This window comes from Balaenoptera ricei, chromosome 15 (assembly GCF_028023285.1).
Source record: "Balaenoptera ricei isolate mBalRic1 chromosome 15, mBalRic1.hap2, whole genome shotgun sequence".
NCBI lineage: Eukaryota > Metazoa > Chordata > Mammalia > Artiodactyla > Balaenopteridae > Balaenoptera > Balaenoptera ricei.
In genome coordinates this window covers 22,714,519-22,733,002 of record NC_082653.1, presented here as the reverse complement: position 1 = coordinate 22,733,002, position 18,484 = coordinate 22,714,519, and the positions used below count along the sequence as shown (strand labels likewise).

Genomic DNA, 18,484 nt, shown 5'->3' with positions numbered 1-18,484 from the left:
CTAGACTATTCTGTGTGAACTAAGTCTTTAAATCTAAATGTTCAGGGTAAAAAAAATGAAAAAGAGTAAGGCATTCTTTATAGCAAAGTATCTTTTGAGAGGGAAAAAAATCCACAAACTAAAGCTGAAAGATGAACTTTAGCCATCCAATACACTAATCTGATAGAAAGAGAGATAAGGGTTGACTCCAAAGCCACCAGTGATTCATTTTATAACAAACTCATTTTCTGCATCCCAACCCTTTGTTTCTGGTCTTGTTGGCCAAGAGATAAACAGGAACCACTGGGGTCAGAGCAGTGGGAAAGATGCTGGAACTTTACATTCATGATAGGAGAAGATAACAGATGCAGTCCTATGTAGAAGGATTAAGAAATATGTCATTAAGTAATACTTGTGGGGCTTCCCTCGTGGCGCACTGGTTGGGAGTCCGCCTGCCAATGCAGGTGACATGGGTTTGGGCCCTGGTCCGGGAGGATCCCACGTGCCACGGAGCAGCAAAGCCCGTGTGCCCAACTGCTGAGCCTGCACTCTGGAGCCCGTGAGCCACAACTACTGAGCTCGTGCTCTGCAGCAGGCCAGGCCACCGCAATGAGAGGCCCACGCACTGTGGCGAGGAGTCGCCCCCACTCGCTGCAACTGGAGAAAAGCCCACGTGCAACAATGAGGGCCCAACGCAGCCAAAAATAAATAAATAAAATAAATAAATTTTTTAAAAAAAGTAATACTTGTTAAGTATCTTTTACAAAGCTAATCCAATGCCTTAAAGGTACACATACTCTGGAAGGCTTCTAACAAAAAATTCACAGTAAATTCTACTCAGGCATAGGATATCAGCATCACACTGAGTTCAGCATGGATAACATCTGCAATTTACTCAAGAAATGGTTATTTTGAACTCATTATAGATATGGACGTTTCAATTCCCTTTTAGGGTAAAATTTTTCTAGCTTCTAAGTAGGCTATAATTAAAAAGAAAAGGACAAGCTAGATTCTGAAATAAATTCAGAACTAAAAATTCATAAATAAAGCCTTATTTTTGTCAATCTTAGATTCATTATCAAAGGCAGCAATTTGTCATTTTGAAAATTAAAAATAGGGAATGAATGGGGAAAATACTACATTTGGAGCTCTGTTTTTAAAACAGGCCTTAGGCACAAGATGTAGGCAGGAGTGGAGATGGTGGGACAGAGTAGAGAAGGCAGTGGGAGGTGGAAAAAAGGGCAAGTGTCTCAAGAATTATTCTAAGAAAGACTAGATAGAGGAAATAAATTTGCATGAAGAGATAATTTGAAAAAACAAACATGAATTTCTTAAAAATTTTAAGCCTTAAACCCTAATCATAATGCTAGAAAGAAACAAAAAACAGTGCCTTTTTTTTCATTTACAATTTTTCAGAGTGGGCTAGATAGCCACTAGTTATAGGGTAGACTGGAGAGGTATCTTCCAATTCTGGGATTTATTTTAGAGAAGCGGCATGTTTGGTCACAAATATCTGATTAACATGTCTATCTTATCAGAAGCTTTATGGTGCTTATAAAAGCTAGGCAGGATAAGCTGAAATTATTTCTATGTTAAATCTTTGTATTAATACTAAAATAATTTAGGCATTATAATGAGAACTGGTCAATTCGTAAAAGGTAAAAAACTAGATTTATGATAAAAATTAGGTAGACTCCCAGCAGTATCCCACCAATCTTAATAATGAATCTTCAGTAACTTAAACTTATCCATAAGATCCAATGTACCTGTCCCACAATAAACTCCAATCTAAAGCAATATAACACAATGGAGTTCCTGTAAATTCCACAGGATGGCCAACTGCTTAATCAAAGTTATGTAAAACAAGCTGGCAGGAAATGGAATTAAAACTCTATGAGCCTGAGTCCAAACATAGCTCATCAAGATCATAATGTTCTTTTAGAATGTCAAATATGTTTTTAAAAAAGGCTAAAGGTACATTACCTGATACTAAAGCTAAACAGAGACACTCTAAGAAAAGAAAACTACAGACCAATATCTATTATATTGATGTGAAAATCCTCCACAAAACCCTAGCAACTGAATGGAACATAATACACTAAAAGGGTTATACATCATGACCAAGTAGGAGTTATTCATGGAATGAAAGGATAGTTTAACATATGAAAATCTATCAGTGTAATACACTACATTAACAGAATGAAGGGAAAAATGATATAATCATCTCAAAATTTGATGCAGAAAAAAAGCATTTGACAAAATTCAATACCCTTTTGTTACAAACTAGGAATAGACAGAAACTACTTCAACATAATAAATACCATATATGAAAAATCCATAGCTAAGATCACACTCAAAGTAAAACAATGACAGCTTTTCCTCTAAGATCAGGAACAAGACAAAGATGCCCAATTTCAGTACTTTTATTCAACACCATACTAGAAGTTCTAGCCAGAGCAATTAGGCAAGAAAAAGAAATAAAAGGCATTCAAATTAGAAAAGTAGTAAAACCATCTCTGTTTGCAGACGACATGACTTTATGTGTAGGAAACCCAAAAACCCTGGAGTCCATAAAAAATGTTAGAACTAATAAATGAATACAGCAAAGTTGCAGGATACAAAATCAACACACAAAAATCACTTTTATTCCTATACCATTAACAATGCACAATCCAAAAATGAAATTAAGAAAATGATTCCATTTACAATAGCATGAAAAAGAATAAAATACTTGGGAATAAACTCAACCAAGGAGGCAAAAATTTGTACACTGAAAACTGCAACGCATTGCTCAAAGAAATTAAAGAAAACATAAATAAATGGAAAGACATACTATGTTCATGGACTGGAAGACTTACTATTGTTAAGATGTCAACACTACTCCAAGCAATCTACAGATTCAATATAATCCATATTAAAATCCCAAAGTTTTTTTTTTTTTGCCGAAATAGAAAAAAGTCCATCCTAAAACTCATATGGAATGTCAAGGGACTCTGAATAGTCAAAATAATCTTGAAAAAGAAGAACAAAGTTGGACGTCTCACATTTTCTGATTTCAAACCTTACTACAAAGTTACACTAATCAAAACTGTGGTACTGGCATGAAGAGACCAATGAACAGAATACAGAGCCCAGAAATAAACCCTCACATATATAGTGATGAGTAACCTGACAAGGGTGTCAAGACCATTCAATGAAGAAAGGCAGTCTTGTCAACAAGACTTACTGAGAAAACTGGATATCCACATGCAAAAGAATGAAACTGGGTCCTTACCTTATACCATATATAAAAATTAACTCAAAATGGATCAAAGACCTAAATGTAATTGCTAAAACTATAAAAATCCTACAAGAAAACATAGGGGAAAAGCTTCATGACACTGGAATGTGCAATGATTTCTCGGATATGACACCAAAAAGAACAAGACAACAAAACAAAACATAGATAAATTAGACTTCATCAAATTAAAAAACTTCTGTGTGTCAAAAGACACTAATATATAACATAGTGAAAAGGCAACCCATGGAATGGGAGAAGATATTTGCAAATCATGCATCTGATAAGGAATTAATATCCCGACAATATAAAGAACTTCTACAACTCACCAATAAAAAACTCAAAAAATGGGCAAAGGACTTGAATAGACATTTCTCTGAGGAAGGTAGAAGGATTGCCAATAAGCCCATGAAAAGATGCTCAATATCACTAATCATCAGGGAAACGTGAATCAAAACTACAGTAAGGAGATAGCTTCAAGATGGTGGAGGAGTAAGACATGGAGATCACCTTCCTCCCCACAGATACATCAGAAATACATCTACATGAGGAACAGCTCCTACAGAACACCTACTGAATGCTGGCAGAAGACCTCAGACTTCCCAAAAGGCAAGAAACTCCCCACGTACCTGGGTAGGGCAAAAGAAAAAAGAAAAAACAGAGACAAAAGAATAGGGATGGGACCTGCACCTCTGGGAGGGAGCTGTGAAGGAGGAAAAGTTTCCACACACTAGGAAGCCCCTTCACTGGCAGAGATGGCAGGTGGGAAGCTTTGGAGCCACAGAGGAGAGCGCAGCCACAGGGGTGCAGAGGGCAAAGCGGAGAGATTCCCGCATAGAGGATCAGTGCCGACCAGCACTCACCAGCCTGAGAGGCCTGTCTGCTCACCTGCCGGGGCGGGTGGGGGCGGGGAGCTGAGGCTCGGGCTTTGGAGGTCAGATCCCAGGGAGAGGACTGGGGTTAGCTGCGTGAACACAGCCTGAAGGCAGCTAGTCAGCCACAGCTACCCGGGAGGGAGTCCAGGAAAAAGTCTGGAACTGCCTAAGAGGCAAGAGACCATTGTTTCAGGGTGTGCGAGGAGAGGGGATTCAGAGCACTGTCTAAACGAGCTCCAGAGATGAGCACGGGCCGCGGCTATCAGCGTGGACCCCAGAGACGGGCATGAAACGCTAAGGTTGCTGCTGCAGCCACCAAGAAGCCTGTGTGCAAGCACAGGTCACTATTCACACCTCCTCTCCCGGGAGCCTGTGCAGCCCGCCACTGCCAGGGTCCCGTGATCCAGGAACAACTTCCCCAGGAGAACACACATTGTGCCCAGGCTGTTGCAACATTATGCTGGCCTCTGCCACCCCAGGCTTACCCCGCATTCCATACCACTCCCTCCCCCTGGCCTGAGGGTGCCAGAGCCCCCTAATCAGCTGTTACTTTAACCCCGTCCTGTCTGGGAGGGAAATAGATGCCCTCAGGCGACCTACACGCAGAAGTGGGGCCAAATCCAAAGCTGAACCCCAGAAGCTGTGCGAACAAAGAAGAGAAAGGGAAATCTCTCCCAGCAGCCTCAGGAGCAGTGGATTAAATCTCCACAATCAAACTGATGTACCCTGCATCTGTGGAATACCTGAATAGACAATGAATCATCCCAAAATTGAGGCAGTGGACTTTGGGAGCAACTATAGACTTGGGGTTTGCTTTCAGCATCTAATTTGTTTCTGGTTTTATGTTTATCTTAGTTTAGTATTTAGAACTTATTATCACTGGTAGATTTGTTTATTGATTTGGTTGCTCTCTTCCTTTTTTTATATATATATATTTTTCCTTTTTCTCCTTTTGCGAGTGTGTATGTGCATGCTTCTTTATGTGATTTTTGTCTGTATAGCTTTGCTTTTACCATTTGTCCTAGGGTTCTGTCTGTCTTTTTTTTTTTTTTTTTAACTATAATTTTTAGCACTTGTTATCATTGTGGATTTGTTTTTTGGTTTGGTGGCTCGCTTCTTTCTTTCTCTTTTCTTTTTTTACTTTCTAATTTTTTTATTTATAATAATATATTTTTTATTTTTCATTTTTATAACTTTATTTTATTTCTCTTTCTTTCTTTCTTTTTTTCTCCCTTTTCTTCTGAGCCATTTGGCTGACAGGGCCTTGGTGCTCCAGCTGGGTGTCCTGCCTGAGCCTCTGAGGTGGGAGAGCAAAGTTCAGGACAGTGGTCCACCAGAGACCTCCCAGTCCCACATAATATCAAATGGCGAAAGCTCTCTCAGAGATCTCCATCTCAATGTGAAGACCCAGCTCCACTCAATGACCAGCAAGCTACAGTGATGGATACCCTATGCCAAACAACTAGCAAGACAGGAACACAACCCCATCCATTAGCAGAGAGGCTGCCTAAAATCATAATAAGGTCACAGACACCCCAAAGCACACCACTGGATGTGGTCCAGCTCACCAGAAAGACAAGATCCAGCCTCATCCACCAGAACACAGGCACCGGTCCCCTCCACTAGAAAGCCTACACAACCCACTGAAGCAACCTTACCCACTGGGGAGCAGACACCAAAAACAACGAGGACTATGAACCTGCAGCCTGCGAAAAGGAGACCCCAAACACAGTAAGTTAAGCAAAATGAGAAGACAGAGAAATACACAGCAGATGAAGGAACAAGGTAAAAACCCACCAGACCAAACAAATGAAGAGGAAACAGGCAGTCTACCGCAAAAAAAATTCAGAGTAATGATAGTACAGATGATCCAAAATCTTGGAAACAGAATGGAGAAAATACAAGAAAGGTTTAACAAGGACCTAAAAGAACTAAAGAGCAAACAAACAATGATGAACAACACAATAAATGAAATTAAAAATTCTCTAGAAGGAATCAATAGCAGAATAACTGAGGTGGAAGAACAGATAAGTGACCTGGAAGATAAAATAGTGGAAATAACTACCACAGAGCAGAATAAAGAAAAAAGAATGAAAAAAATTAAGGACAATCTCAGAGACCTCTGGGACAACACTAAATGCACCAACATTCAAATTATAGGGGTCCCAGAAGAAGAAGAGAAAAGAAAAGGGACTGAGAAAATATTTGAAGAGATTATAGTTGAAAACTTCCCTAATATGGGTAAGCAAATAGTCAATCAAGTCCAGGAAGCACAGACAGTCCCACACAGGATAAATCCAAGGAGAAACACGCCAAGACACACATTAATCAAACTATCAAAAATTAAATACAAAGAAAAAATATTAAAAGCAGCAAGGGAAAAGCAACAAATAACATACAAGGGAATCCCCATAATGTTAACAGCTGATTTCTCAGCAGAAACTCTGCAAGCCAGACGGGAGTGGCAGGACATATTTAAAGTGATGAAAGAGAAAAACCTACAACCAAGATTACTCTACCCATCGAGGATCTCATTCAGATTTGACGGAGCAATTAAAACCTTTACAGACAAGCAAAAGCTAAGAGAATTCAGCACCACCAAACCAGCTTTACAACAAATGCTAAAGGAACTTCCCTAGGCAGGAAACACAAGAGAAGGAAAAGACCTACAATAACAAACCCAAAACAATTAAGAAAATGGTAACAGGAAAACACATATTGATAACTACCTTAAATGTAAATGGATTAAATGCTTCAACCAAAAGACATAGACTGGCTGAATGGATACAAAAACATGACCTGTATATATGCTGTCTACAAGAGACCCACTTCAGACCTAGGGACACATACAGACTGAAAGTGAGGGGATGGAAAAAGATATTCCATGCAAATGGAAATCAAAAGAAAGCTGGAGTAGCAATTCTCATATCAGATAAAATAGACTTTAAAATAAAGAATGCTACAAGAGACAAGGAAGGACACTACATAATGATCAAGGGATCAATCCAAGAAGATATAACAATTGTAAATATTTATGCACCCAACACAGGAGCACCTCAATACATAAGTCAAATGCTAATAGCCATAAAAGGGGAAATCGACAGCAACACAATAATAGTAGGAGACTTTAACACCCCACTTTCACCAATGGACAGATCATCCAAAATGAAAATAAATAAGGGAACACAAGCTTTAAATGATACATTTAATGCTTATAGAACATTTTCCAGGATAGATCATATCTTGGGTCACAAATCAAGCCTTGCTAAATTTAAGAAAATTGAAACTGTATCAAGTATCTTTTCCGACCCAATGATATGAGACTAGACACCAATAACAGGAAAAAATGTGTGAAAAATACACACACATGGAGGCTAAACAATACACTACTAAATAACCAAGAGATCACTGAAGAAATCAAAGAGGTAATCAAAAAATACCTAGAAACAAATGACAATGAAAACACGACAACCCAAAATCTATGGGATGCAGCAAAAGCAGTTCTAAGAGGAAAGTTTATAGCAATCAATACAATCCTACCTCAAGAAACAAGAAACATCTCAAATAAACAACCTAACCTTACACCTAAAGCAATTAGAGAAAGAAGAACAAAAAAACCTCAAAGTTAGCAGAAGGAAAGAAATAATAAAGATGAGATCAGAAATAATGAAAAAGAAATGAAGGAAAAAATAGTTAAGATCAATAAAACTAAAAGATGGTTCTTTGAGAAGATAAACAAAAATGATAAACCACTAGCCAGACTCATCAGGAAAAAAAGGGAGAAGACTCACATCAATAGAATTAGAAATGAAAAAGGAGAAGTAACAACCGACACTGCAGAAATACAAAGGATCATGATAGATTACTAAAAGCAACTATACGCCAAAAAAATGGACAACCTGCAAGAAATGGACAAATTCTTAGAAAGGTATAACCTTCCAAGACTGAACCAGGAAGAAACAGAAAACATGAATAGACCAATCACAAGCACTGAAATTGAAACTGTGATTAAAAATCTTCCAACAAAGAAAAGCCCAGGACCAAATGGACTCACAGGAGAATTCTAGCAAACATTTAGAGAAGAGCTAACACATATCCTTCTCAAACTCTTCCAAAATATAGCAGAGGGAGGAACACTCCCAGACTCATTCTATGAGGCCACTATCACCCTGATACCAAAACCAGACAAAGATGTCACAAAAAAAGAAAACGATAGGCCAATATCACTGATGAATATAGATGCAAAAATCCTCAACAAAATACTAGCAAACAGAATCCAACAGCACATTAAAAGGAACATACACCATGATCAAGTGGGGTTTATCCCAGGAATGCAAGGATTCTTCAACATACACAAATCAATCAATGTGATAAACCATATTAACAAATTGAAGAATAAAAACCATATGATCATCTCAATAGATACAAAAAAAGCTTTTGACAAAATTCAACAGCCATTTATGATAAAAACTCTCCAGAAAGTAGGCACAGAGGGAACTTAACTCAACATAATAAAGCCATATATGACAAACCCACAGCCAACATCGTTCTCAATTGTGAAAAACGGAAACCATTTCCACTAAGATCAGGAACAAGACAAGGCTGCCCACTCTCACCACTATTATTCAACATAGTTTTGGAAGTGTTAGCCACAGCAATCAGAGAAGAAAAAGAAATAAAAGGAATCCAGCTTGGAAAAAAAGAAGTAAAACAGTCACTGTTTGCAGATGACATGATACTATACATAGTGAATCCTAAAGATGCTACCAAAAAACTACTAGAGCTAATCAATGAATTTGGTAAAGCAGCAGGATATAAAATTAATGCACAGAAATCTCTTGCATTCTTATACACTAATGATGAAAAATCTGAAAGAGAAATTAAGGAAACACTCCCATTTACCACTACAACAAAAAGAATAAAATACCTAGGAATAAACCTACCTAAGGAGACATAAGACCTGTATGCAGAAAACTATAAGACACTGATGAAAGAAATCAAAGAGGATACAAACGGATGAAGAAACATACCATGTTCTTGGACTGGAAGAATCAACACTGTGAAAATGACTATACTACCCAAAGCAATCTAGAGATTCAGAGCAATCCCTATCAAACTACCACTGGCATTTTTCACAGAACTAGAACAAAAAATTTCACAATTTGCATGGAAACACAAAAGACCCCAAATAGCCAAAGCAATCTTGAGAAAGAAAAACAGAGCTGGAGGAATCAGGCTCCTTGACTTCAGACTATACTAAGAAGCTACAGTAATCAAGACAATATGGTACTGGCACAAAAACAGAAATATAGATGAATGGAACAGGATAGAAAGCCCAGAGATAAACCCACGCACGTATGGTCACCTTATCTTTAATAAAGGAGGCACGAATATACAATGGAGAAAAGACAACCTCTTCAATAAGTGGTGCTGGGAAAACTGGACAGCTACATGTAAAGGAATGAAATTAGAACACTCCCAAACACCATACACAAAAATAAACTCAAGATGGATTAAAGACCTAAACTTAAGGCCAGACACTATAAAAACTCTTAGAGGAAAACATAGGCAGAACACTCCATGACATACATCACAGCAAGATCCTATTTGACCCACCTCCTAGAGGAATGGAAATAAAAACAAAAATAAACAAATGGGACCTAATGAAACTTAAATGCTTTTGCACAGCAAAGGAAACCATAAATAAGACGAAAAGACAACCCTCAGAACGGGAGAAAATATTTGCAAATGAAGCAACTGACAAAGGATTAATCTCCAAAATATACAAGCAGCTCATGCAGCTCAATATCAAGAAAACAAACAACCCAATCCAAAAATAGGCAGAAGACCTAAATAGACATTTCTCCAAAGAAGATATACAGATTGTCAACAAACACATGAAAGGATGCTCAAAATCACTAATCATTAGAGAAATGCAAATCAAAACTACAATGAGGTTATCACCTCACACCCTTCAGAACGGCCATCATCAAAATATCTACAAACATTAAATGCTGGAGAGGGTGTGGAGAAAAGGGAACCCTCTTGCACTGCTGGTGGGAATGTAAATTGATACAACCACTATGGAGAACAGTATGGCGGTTCCTTAAAAAAGTAAAAATAGAAGTACCATATGACCCAGCGATCCCACTATTGGGCATATACCCTGAGAAAACCATAATTCAAAAAGAGTCACGTACCACAATATTCACTGCAGTTCTACTTACAACACCAGGACACGGAAGCAACCTAAGTGTCCATTGACAGATGAACGGATAAAGAAGATGTAGCACATATATACAACGGAATGTTACGCAGCCATAAAAAGAAATGAAATTGAGTTATTTGTAGTGAGGTGGATGGATCTAGAGACTGTCATAAAGAGTGAAGTAAGTCAGAAAGAGAAAAACACTTGTATTTCACAATATTGTGAAAAACCCTTGTATGTTGCTGGCAGGAATATAAATGGTGCAGCCACTGTGGGAAACTGTATAGCATTTTCTCAAAAATTAAATTGAAAATTACTATTCCACTTCTGTATATACCCAAAAGAATTGAAAGCAGACTTGGATACCTGTACACCAATGTTCATAGCAACACTATTCACTCACAATAACCAAAAGGTAGAAACAACCCAAATGTCCATCTATAGATGAATGGATAAACAAAATATGGTATATACATACGATGGAATATTAGTCAGCCTTAAAAAGGAAGGAAATTATGACCATGCTACAATATTGAAGAACCTTGAAAACATTATGCTAAGTGAAATAAGCCTGTCAAAAAAGGACAAACGTTATATAATTCCACTTATATGAGGTACCTAGAGTAGTCAAATTCATAGAGACAGAAAGTAGAATAATGGCTACCAGGGGCTGGGGGTGGGGGGAAGAAATGAGCAGTTACTATTTAATGGGTACAGAGTTTCAGTTTAGGAAGATGAAAAAGTCTGGAGATGGATGGTGGTGGAAGCTGCACAACAACGTGAATGTACTAATGACATTTAGCTGTACACTTAAAAATGGTTAAAATAGTAAATTTCATGTATATTTTACCACACACAAAAAAAGAAGGCTAAAGCTGCCCTCTGTTACTCAATCTTTCTTGCATTGATTAAAGGAGACCTTTTTAGATGCTATAAAAACACGTACCTTTCTATAAAACAGTGCTAAGGACCCAGTTCTCTTTGGTTTGCTTATTCCAACTGAATGTACCTCTTGTGCTTTAGTCAAATGGGTCTGTTTTGGAGAAGCACCAATTAATGACTGAGCCGTAAGTGATACAGGACTCTCGACTTTGGACTCCTGAGTTGTATTCATGGAAATTGGTATCAGTGTGATCTCTCCAGCATCATTTGCAATACCTGAATGTACAAGCAAGAGTTCTTAGTTTTAGAAATGTGCCCCAGAAAAGTTGTCAATTCTTCCTTCCTTGCTTCCTTCCTCCCTCTCTCCCTCCCCTCCTTTCTTTACTATCTATCTATCTATGCATAGGAATATGTTAGAAGAAAGCCACAAAAATAGTAATTCTAGGTTATGATACTCGTATTTTCTATTTCTGCTCTGAAACAATAAAATTATTTTCTTTTGAGCTCTAAAGGAGATGTTTTTAATCAATAAACAAAATTCTTGCTCAATGCACTTATTTGTAAAACTCAGATAAGAAAATAAAATAAGTCCTAACAAAGAGGGTTGTAAATTTATAGAATGTGAAAATTCAAAAAACAGTGCAGGCATCCCTCAGAGACATTGAGAGTTTGGTTCCAGACCACTACAATAAATTGAGTATCATAATAAAGTGAGTCACATGAATTTTTTGGTTTCCTAGTGCACATAAAAATTATGTTTATGCTATATTGCAATCTATTAAGTGTGCAATAGCATTATGTCTAAAAAACAATGTACGTACCGCAATTAAAAAATACTTTGTTGCTAAAAAATGCTAATCATCATTTGACAACACAGGGTTGCCAGAAACCTTCAATTTGTAAAAAAAAAATAGTATCTGTAAAGTGCAACAAAGCAAAGTGCAATAATACTAGGAATGCCTCTATAGGTTCAAAACAAAACAAAAGGGTGGAGCACAGAGGATCTTTAGGGCAGTGAAACTATTCTGTATAATAGTATAATGGTAGATATGTGTCATTAGACATTTGTCAAAATTCATAGAATGTACAACAACAAAGAGTGAACCCTAATGCAAACTATGGACTTGGGGTGATAATGATGTGTCCATGAAAGTTCATCAATTGTAACACATGTGTCTCTCTGGTGCAGGATGTCGATGGCAAGGAAGGCTCAATTTTGCCATGAACCTAAAACTGCTCTTAGAGAAAAAAAAGTATGGGTTCAGGGACTTCCCTGGTGGCGAAGTGGTTAAGAATCTGCCTGCCAATGCAGGAGACACAGGTTCGATCCCTGGTCTGGGAAAATCCCACATGCCACGGAGCAACTAAGCCTGTGCGCCACAACTACTGAGCCTTCACTCTAGAGCCCGCAAGCCACAACTACTGAAGCCCACGTGCCCTCGAGCCCACGAGCCGCAACTACCGAGCCCTCACGCCGCAACTACTGAAGCCCGTGTGCTGCAACTACTGAAGCCCGCATGCCTAGAGCCCATGTTCCGCAACAGGAGAAGCCACCGCAATGAGAAGCCCGTGCACTGCAATGAAGAGTAGCCCCTGCTCCCTGTAACTAGAGAAAGCCCGTGCACAGCAATGAAGACCAAACGCAGCCAAAGAAAAAAAAAAGTATACAGGTTCAAGAAAAAATACTGGAATAATAAGACCATGTGATCAATCCAATAAGACATTTCTTAAATTTTCATCCAACTCAGAAAAAATATAAAATAAATGCATCAAAATGTTACCATGCAATGGGATTGTAACTTTATGTCCTGTTGTCCCTGTTACTATGGCTGTGGCCATTGTTAGAAGACTTTGCCCAGGTGAAATTGATATATTTTCAGCAGTAATGCTTGAAGAAGGAGCAATTTTCAATTTTGTTCCTTCTGTTATGATCCTGTCCATAAGCATTTCCTTTGGGGGGTCTTCCCCAAAAAGTCTTCTCTTAGCACTCCCAGCGGTAGGAGAACTGTAGCGTTCATGGACAGAAATTGGAGACAATGGTTGCGTATCTAATAAAGAGAAAAATTTATAATAGTTTGACATGTATTCCAAAATAATAAGTCAGCTTTACTCACTCATTTAACAAATAGAGATTGAGTTACTATGCTAATAACATGGCCTCTGTCCTCATGGAATAATCGAGTCTAGTGGGAGAGAGGAGAATGAAGTAAATCTTAAAATAAAATTATGAGAACTCATCTTCCTGGTTTCTTGAACCTCTGCCTATATTAAAGAAGCAAAATATTAAGGGTAAAGTAAAAGGTGAGAGGTAGAATGTGGTGACTGCTAAATTTCAAAAGTAGTCCAACTAGCTTCTGTCTCCCAATCTTATCTAGTAAATAACTCCTGATTAGAAGGAAAAATCAGTGATTTGGTTCACAATTTTGCCTTCGCCACATACCCACACTTCAAACAGTTTAAGGCAGTAGCTGTGACTTTCTGATTTAGTAGAGGCAGAATCATCTTTTATAAGTCCACTAGAAGATAAAGATGAGTAGAAGTGTTATGACTCTGCTTAACTTGCCTTAATCTGAGGCATTAGTGTGTTGATCAAAAAGAAAGTAAGGTATGGATTAAACCTCTTTTCCAGTGCTATCCTTCTGCAGAAACTGCTCTCTTTTCCATCTCCACTAGGTGCAAAGCCTCTCCTAGCCAATCCTACATCTTTTCCCACCATTTTCCCCCTACTTCCCTCAACCCACTGTTTCTTTACAGGTATATAACATGTTTTTAAAGTAAAAACATTTCACTAATTATTTTTACAATTACTAGATAATTAGATAGCCATGTCATCTATTTTCAAAACATGTTTAAAAGGTATAAAAATTACCTCTGGCAATAATTTGACAGCTCTCTGTATTACTGAGATAAGTGGGGAATAGTCATGGTTTAATAAAAATCTCTCCATAATTCTGGAGGTTAAAAAAGCAGCTCTGACTTCCAGTCTTAGTAAAAAAAGTGGAAAGTTCTATTGTAGCTCCCATTACCCCTTAGCAGAAGTCTACCTGAATACCTTATATCTAAGAAAACCAATGCAGCCCTTGAATCTGACTTGGAATGTTCAGAGCTGACATTTCAAGGGAAAACTCATGTTATAGCCATGAAGTTAGCTGCAAGACCCTTGAAATGATTCTCTGCCTAGCACAGTACTGGAAAAGCTGCAGTAGACAATAAAAATTTAACAAATATATAAGTTAATAAATTGTCTTTTTTCTCCCAGAGTCAAGGCTCAATATTATTGTTTTCTAAGGATTTTCCATTATTTGATTCTCTTGCCTGAACCCCTATAAGAAAATACCTTTTTCTTCTAATTATAAAAATAATATATCACCTGAATGTTCACAGCAGCGTTATTCATAAAAGACAACAAGTGGAAATAATCCAAATGTCCATTAACAAACGAATGAACAAACAATATACAGTATATCCATACAATGAAAAATTATTCAGCGTAATGAAGTGTTGACACATGCGACAACATACATATACCTTGAAAACATGATAAGTAAAAGAAGCCAATCACAAAGGTCACATATTATATAATTCCATTTATATGAAATGTCCAGAACAGGAAGATCCATAGAGACAAAGAATAGATTAGTAGTTCCAGGGTCTTGGTAGAGGAGGAAATAGAGAGTGATTACTATTGGATACAGGTTTTTTTGGGGGGGTGATAAAAATGTTCTGGAATTAGATAATGGTGATAGTTGTATAGTCTTGTGAATATACTGAATTGTATATTTTAAAAGGGTGAATTTTATGGGATGTGAATTATATCTCAATTTTTAAAAGCTCACTGAAAAAACTCAAATGATACCAAAAAACTGTAATGAAAAAGGTAACACTCAAAATTCCACCACCAGGACAGAATTACATTTTAGTGACCATTTCTTCATGATCTTAGTTCTGAGATATCTAGCTAGGCTGCAAACACACACACACACACACACACACACACACACACACACACACACACATAACATATATTATATATATAATATATATTATATACACATACACATTATAGTCAGATACACACACACGCATACGCACAGAGTTCATGCTTTGTACAGTTAAAGTATGCATGAGTTTCAGTTACCATAGCATAAATTAACGACAGCCTTAACAAAAAGGTTCAGATTTCAGTTGCCATGGTATATTAACTGTGAGTAATTGCATAAACTACAAACTTTTCCCATGAGGATTTACATAAATCATTGTGTAAAAAATAGATGTGCATCATGATCAGTGACCAATCCTGTTACTTCTTTCAAAGTCTGTTGGTGATTGGTCAGGGCAAATTTGCTGGTTCAATTCATGCAGGCAGCAAAGCATATGGTTATGTTGTCTCCTTATTTCCCAGTGATAAACCCGCATTTTACAAAATAGACAAATGAAAATAGACAAATGAAAGAGGGAATGGCCCCCCCCATAAAAGTGAAAGTCCAACAAAGAAATGAAAAGTGATAATGCTGAAAGTGAAATTAAAATTGTTACTGAAGTTATAGAAGAAATAGCTGACCCTAGGAATGTTGACACTGCTGCTATTCAAGAGATTAGATATACAGCCAGAAGAACTGTGTGAAGATGAGACTTATTGATATAAATGCGAAAAGTTGTTAAGATGAATAGGATGAAGACATCCAACAGGAAGTTATGATGGCAAAAAACTTCACTTTAAAGGAACTCTCAGAAATATTTCACAACACTGAAAGCACAAAGGATAAAATGTTAAGATCTGGTCCAAACTTAGAAAGAAACATGATAGTTCACCAAGGCACAGGAAAGAAGCTCACTCAGTATTGTAAGTTATATAAGAAAGTGGCAAGCACCATGTAAACGATTCTTTATGACTTTTTTAAAAACAAAACATTTTCATTCTCAATGTTTCCAATGTTTTAAATTGTAGTGTACTAAGTAAATATTTTTACTATTTTTAAATTTGTTTAAATATTAATAATTGACAGTAAGAGAGTTTTTAGGTTTGACAAGATTTTTAAAGGTCATAAAACAATCCTAATTATTCCCCTTGCTTAATGAAGATTGTTTTGCATGCACAGCGTGCACATTTTTATGACCTTATACTACATGTAAAGCAAGACACACACACACAATTATAGTCCAAAAGTGGGTCTTGAGCTACCTTACTATGTAACCTGAATACTTGTACATCTGAGGTTTATTCAGGGATATTGTCATCAGAAGATTTTAAGTGATTTTTAAAAATCCAAGAGTTAAATAATCCAGAAGATGCACACATCAGTTTGCTACATCACAAGAGAAAATAAAGAATAATGCACTAAAATCTTCCTATTAGTAAGGCTCAAATGAACTATTTTGAGAGAGTATAGATAAGTAATTTATTAGATGAATTTAAGTATCCCATAGAGTTCTTTGTTCTGCTTTAAACGTTTCTTTTTCTTTAAAGACATAGAGATAAAGAATATAACTTTTGTCACATTTGGAAAAGTAGGTATTTAGCTTAAATAGTTTTCCATTAGCATTGAGGAAAAGCTGTGTATATTTATGAAAAAGCCAAAATACTATTTCCACAATAATAGACATTGCAATTTAAAAAATAGATTAGATTCAAAATCAGAGTGGACATCTTACTACTTTAATATAAAAAGTATACAATGAGCCACACGGGGTGTTGGCATAAACATTCATCCCCTTTCAAATCTTGATAAAAAAATTGTATTTCTTAATAATATGTTAGGCAAGACTTGAAATTTTCTCTAAAAAAAGATCTTTGTTATTTTTTCATTGTTTTACCAATATTGAACCTACCCTTTCGAAGACTCCCACTGTCAGTCCGAACTTCTTTGACCCTTGGATGCATTAGAGGAGACATTGGCATCATGGGAAGATGTCCCTGTACATTTCCCCCATTTCCTGTTTCAAAATTATTTGGGAATATAACCTGTAGAAAACAAAAACCCTCTGCTTTACACACAGATAAACCCACTGATCAAAACATAACAGAAAAAATGAGGAAGTCTTAACTTTTTTACTGTTTTATTTCCCTGTCCTTCACAAAATATACCAACTTGCATAAAGTGCTCAATAGTTAACGTTGTTAAAGATATATAAAGAGTTCATCTCACTTAATCTTATAATATATCTAGTAAAGTTTACTGACCACTAGAAGTAAACCTATGAGGTAGGCACTGCTATTCTTCACTTATGGATGAGAAAATTGAGGCTCAAAAATGTGAAATCTGCCCAAGGACACACTACTACTAAATATTAGAGCGAGGGCTTCAACCCAAATCCTTCTCTTTTAAGTTCATAGTTTTTTCCATTCCCAATGAATTCCATAATGGAAATATTGATGAATACTGAAGATTGCCCAATTAATCACAGTCTGCTGCAAAAGACCAAAGAAGCATGGAAGAGAGGCTTTAAGAAATCATCTTTTCAGTTCTTCCTAGTCTTAAATAGTTCTTTCAGTTGTTTGAGATTAGGGGAAAACTCAAGAAGATTAATGAAGTATAAGGAGACACAGAAAAGCAAAGAAGGATGTATAGACAAGAGTTAAAGAATAACACAGAGGTGAAGGGAAAAAACTCAATTTCTCATGATACTAAACTGTTAAATGTGCAATTTGTGTGCATTAGGCAGAAGCTTTTGATCTTTTTATTGTAAACACTACTAATTAAAAGTGTTTAATTCTTTATATGGATATTTAAAAAATTAAAAATGATGGGATTAATGGTTTCTTAGATCTGATACTGAAAGCACAAGCAACAAAAGAATAGATAAACTGGATATCATCAAAATTTAAAACTTTTGTGTTTCAAAGGTCATCATCAGGAAAGTAAAAAGACAACCCATGGAATGGGAGAAAAGTTTTACCAATCATATATCGGATAAAGGAGTGTATCTAAAATATATAAAGAACCCTATAACTCAATAATAAAAAGACAACCCAAATAAAAAATGGGCAAAGGATCTGAATAGACATTTCTCCAAAGATGATAAAGAAATGGCCAATAAGCACATGAAATGATGTTGAACATCATTAGCCATCAGGGAAATGCAAAAAAAAACCCACAGTGAGATAATACTTCATGCCTACTAGGATGGCTAGAATCAGGAAGACAGATAATAAGCACTGGAGAGGATGTGGAGATATTAGAATCTTTATACACTGATGGTGGGAACGTTAAATGGTGCAGCCACTTTGGAAAACAGTCTGACAGTTCCTCAAAAGCTTAAAGA

The 18,484-nt window shown here is 36.7% G+C and overlaps 2 protein-coding genes across 3 annotated transcripts in view; one reads left to right on the top strand and one right to left on the bottom strand.

The window, feature by feature from the left end:
- LOC132349007 (translationally-controlled tumor protein) overlaps window positions 1-12,886 on the top strand; it is a 57,274-nt gene extending 44,388 nt beyond the window's left edge. The window contains exon 3 of the transcript XR_009497609.1: window positions 12,411-12,886. The gene's annotated coding sequence lies outside the window, so the exon portion shown is untranslated. The remainder of the gene's footprint in view (window positions 1-12,410) is intronic.
- RBL1 (RB transcriptional corepressor like 1) overlaps window positions 1-18,484 on the bottom strand; it is a 76,328-nt gene that overhangs the window by 21,687 nt on the left and 36,157 nt on the right. For both annotated transcript variants that reach the window (XM_059897072.1, XM_059897073.1), the window contains exons 14-16: window positions 17,051-17,183; window positions 13,003-13,269; window positions 11,286-11,497 (exon numbers count right to left, since the gene is read on the bottom strand). In XM_059897072.1, coding sequence (XP_059753055.1) covers window positions 11,286-11,497; window positions 13,003-13,269; window positions 17,051-17,183 — 612 coding nt within the window. The remainder of the gene's footprint in view (window positions 1-11,285; window positions 11,498-13,002; window positions 13,270-17,050; window positions 17,184-18,484) is intronic.